Below are 2,771 nucleotides of genomic sequence, written 5' to 3' on the forward strand. Positions count from 1 at the left end.
AAGTCAGTATAGTGAAATAAAAATTCTTGATAAGAATATATTCCTAAGTAACAATATTCTTGGCAAAGAATTCATTTATGACTAAAATATTCTTATTTATTTAAAAAAAATCAAAATCCAAACAATCAGCCAAAATAAGAATGAAAAAACGTACATGCTTAGTCTCTGGATCTGCCAACAGGGGATGGAGGTTACCACTGGAATTGTCACCATCTGCAGGAATTAATTGTTTGATTGTTCTTGTTTTAAGCAATAATGAAGCGTCTCAATTCCATTTTACTTATTATCAGTCAAATTTATTCTTGGCAAGATTTTTTCTTAATCTTTCTTGATTTAAAAAAATATTTCTTGAAACAAGAATTAATCACGAATATTTTTTAGACTGGATTTTAAAATTAGCTGTATATGTCAACGTCATCATTGCCGTTACCATCATCATCGTCATCGTTATTGACATCATCATCATCGTCATAATTAGGAATATCCTCACCACCACCATCATCATCATCAGGCCTATCCTCACCATCATCATTATCATCATATTACATATTTTTTCTGGGCCGCATGTAAACAGAGTTATCACAGTAGGACTTTCTAACACATTCTAACAGTGTGCCCCTCCACCCTTTAACAAAAACAAGCAGGATCGGCCTTGAATCACAAGCAAACATAACAGAGCATTTAGTTATTAAACTTTCAACAATTCAAATGATAGTACAACTCATCTAAGGTCGTGATAAAAATATTTGGCAAATATCGGTAAGTCAGTAGGATGAGTTATTGCCAACTCTACGGTATACATATTTGTAGGCCTATTTCATAATTCATAGCATATTGCACCCTGTGAATACATAACACATGTGTTGTTTAATTGCATATTGTTGATATGCAGCCAGACCAAAAGGCACTGTTATTTATTGTATTATAATGTATTTATCCATCAAGAAATAAGCAATTCTGGTCTAGCTATGGCACTGATAGAAAACAGTTTTTCATTTCACAATAGACCTACTTTGTCTCTATTGTCCATGGCAGGGCTGAACATGGTATGAACTCTAGTCCCCACCATCTTTATATTTCGTGTTTGTCAATGTACAGCAGGATGGAGAGGAGTGAGGCCCTGCAGGTTTACCAGCTCCTATTTTCGGGCATCCAGAGCAAAGCAATTATAGGCCTAGGCTTAACATGCTAACTTTAAAACTTGTGGCTGTATTTGAGGCACTAACTTTAAAACCGTTAAGCCTACAGTTTATACAAGCACCACAAAGCTAAGATGGTGTCCAAGATTCTGCGAATTATTTTTAAATTGTTTTGCTGTAAACTATTTTAAAAATTGTTATATTTTATACTTGTTTTATTAGTTGTTGCAAAAATGTATAATAGTGTACTATTATAATTTTTTTAAAACTAATAATAAAAACAAACATAAGTATAAAATATAAAACAAAAAGGAATATTTAAATTTAATATACACTTTTCCTCACTATTAGAAAGGGTTTGTTTTTTATAATACTTCAAATGTTCGTTTTATTTTGTTTTGGCTCACTTAATTTATTGTTATTGTATTGTTTCAGGGATTCGTACGTACGTCCTTCCTGCTCTTGAGTCTCCCGATCAGTGATGCCAAATAAATAAATAGTTTTTAAAACGTACTTTGGCGCTTTCGCTGTTAAGATGAAACAATAAACACAGCTGTACTTGTATATATTTTGTTTTTGCTATCAGTAATGATATCATTATTACATTTAAATATTTTCTATCATAGTGAATATACATCACTCTTAGTGTGTGTGTGAATAGGGATGCATATGAGAGGAGTGTATACGCGAAATTATTTTATTCGGTTGTACATTACTTTTTATTTATTTAATTAATTTTTTTTTACCAAATTCAGATTTTGCTTGTTTCTCCCTTTTTACTTCTGTTGGTGTTTTCATCGTTGATTTTCGATTTTTTTTAAACTTAATTGTTCAATATCAAATAAATTTGTAAAAATTAATACTAATGTTTCAGCTTCATAAGTACCAGATAACTAACATATACCTCAATAGTGTGTGCTTACATGTAATGCATATACCTACATCTTTAATCCTATCAAATATCTAATTGTAAATCAGGTTCTACGTCAGGTAAATATGAATAATACAACAAACGCCAGAGTAAATAAAATTTCTTTCAGACTTTGTTGACATTGTATATGCCTCTTCACGGTATTAAGGAGTCTCAAAATTCAACGCATACAAGGTTTTGTATTGTTAACATGTATTGGACCATGCTGGTGCATCTCTCCACATCTGATGACCAAACGTTTCATGTTGTATAGTAAATCCATATGTAACCGTTTAAAAGATATGATTTTAAATATGACTACATGAGTAATGTCTGGAAGAGTATCGGTGGTTGTCAGAAACAAACAATCGAACGCTGTGCTAGCTTTGTTACCAATGGCAACGTTATTGATATTAAGGTGGTAGCGTTTTTCCATGTGCAATACCAGATCGACTGATTACCTTAATAGTGTGTAACTCCAAACCTGAGAGCGAACAGTCGTAGCCTTGGCATCTTCTGTTTATTGGAGGTTTCTACTCAGGGAGTTCAAGTAAAAATGACGGGTGGTGACTATTTTGTGAGTTTTGTTTTTCTTTTCCGCTAATTAATCCTTTAAGATAAATGTGGTATGGTTTGTAGGCTTTTATTTATAAGTTTACTTTTTAGTATTAAATTAATTGTAGCTCTACCGAGATCCAGCCATTGTTTGCCACAACACTAGC

At 32.3% G+C, this 2,771-nt stretch overlaps 1 protein-coding gene across 1 annotated transcript in view; it reads left to right on the forward strand.

Moving 5' to 3' along the window:
* Positions 1–2,270: 2,270 nt before the first annotated feature.
* LOC117116164 overlaps positions 2,271–2,771 on the forward strand; it is a 9,826-nt gene continuing 9,325 nt past the window's right edge. The window contains exon 1 of the mRNA XM_033260163.1: positions 2,271–2,626. Within this exon, the coding sequence (XP_033116054.1) occupies positions 2,606–2,626 (21 nt within the window). The 5' untranslated portion in view covers positions 2,271–2,605. The remainder of the gene's footprint in view (positions 2,627–2,771) is intronic.

This window comes from Anneissia japonica, unplaced genomic scaffold (assembly GCF_011630105.1).
Source record: "Anneissia japonica isolate Jap-2015-1 unplaced genomic scaffold, ASM1163010v1 scaffold287861_len940595_cov192, whole genome shotgun sequence".
Lineage (NCBI taxonomy): Eukaryota > Metazoa > Echinodermata > Crinoidea > Comatulida > Comatulidae > Anneissia > Anneissia japonica.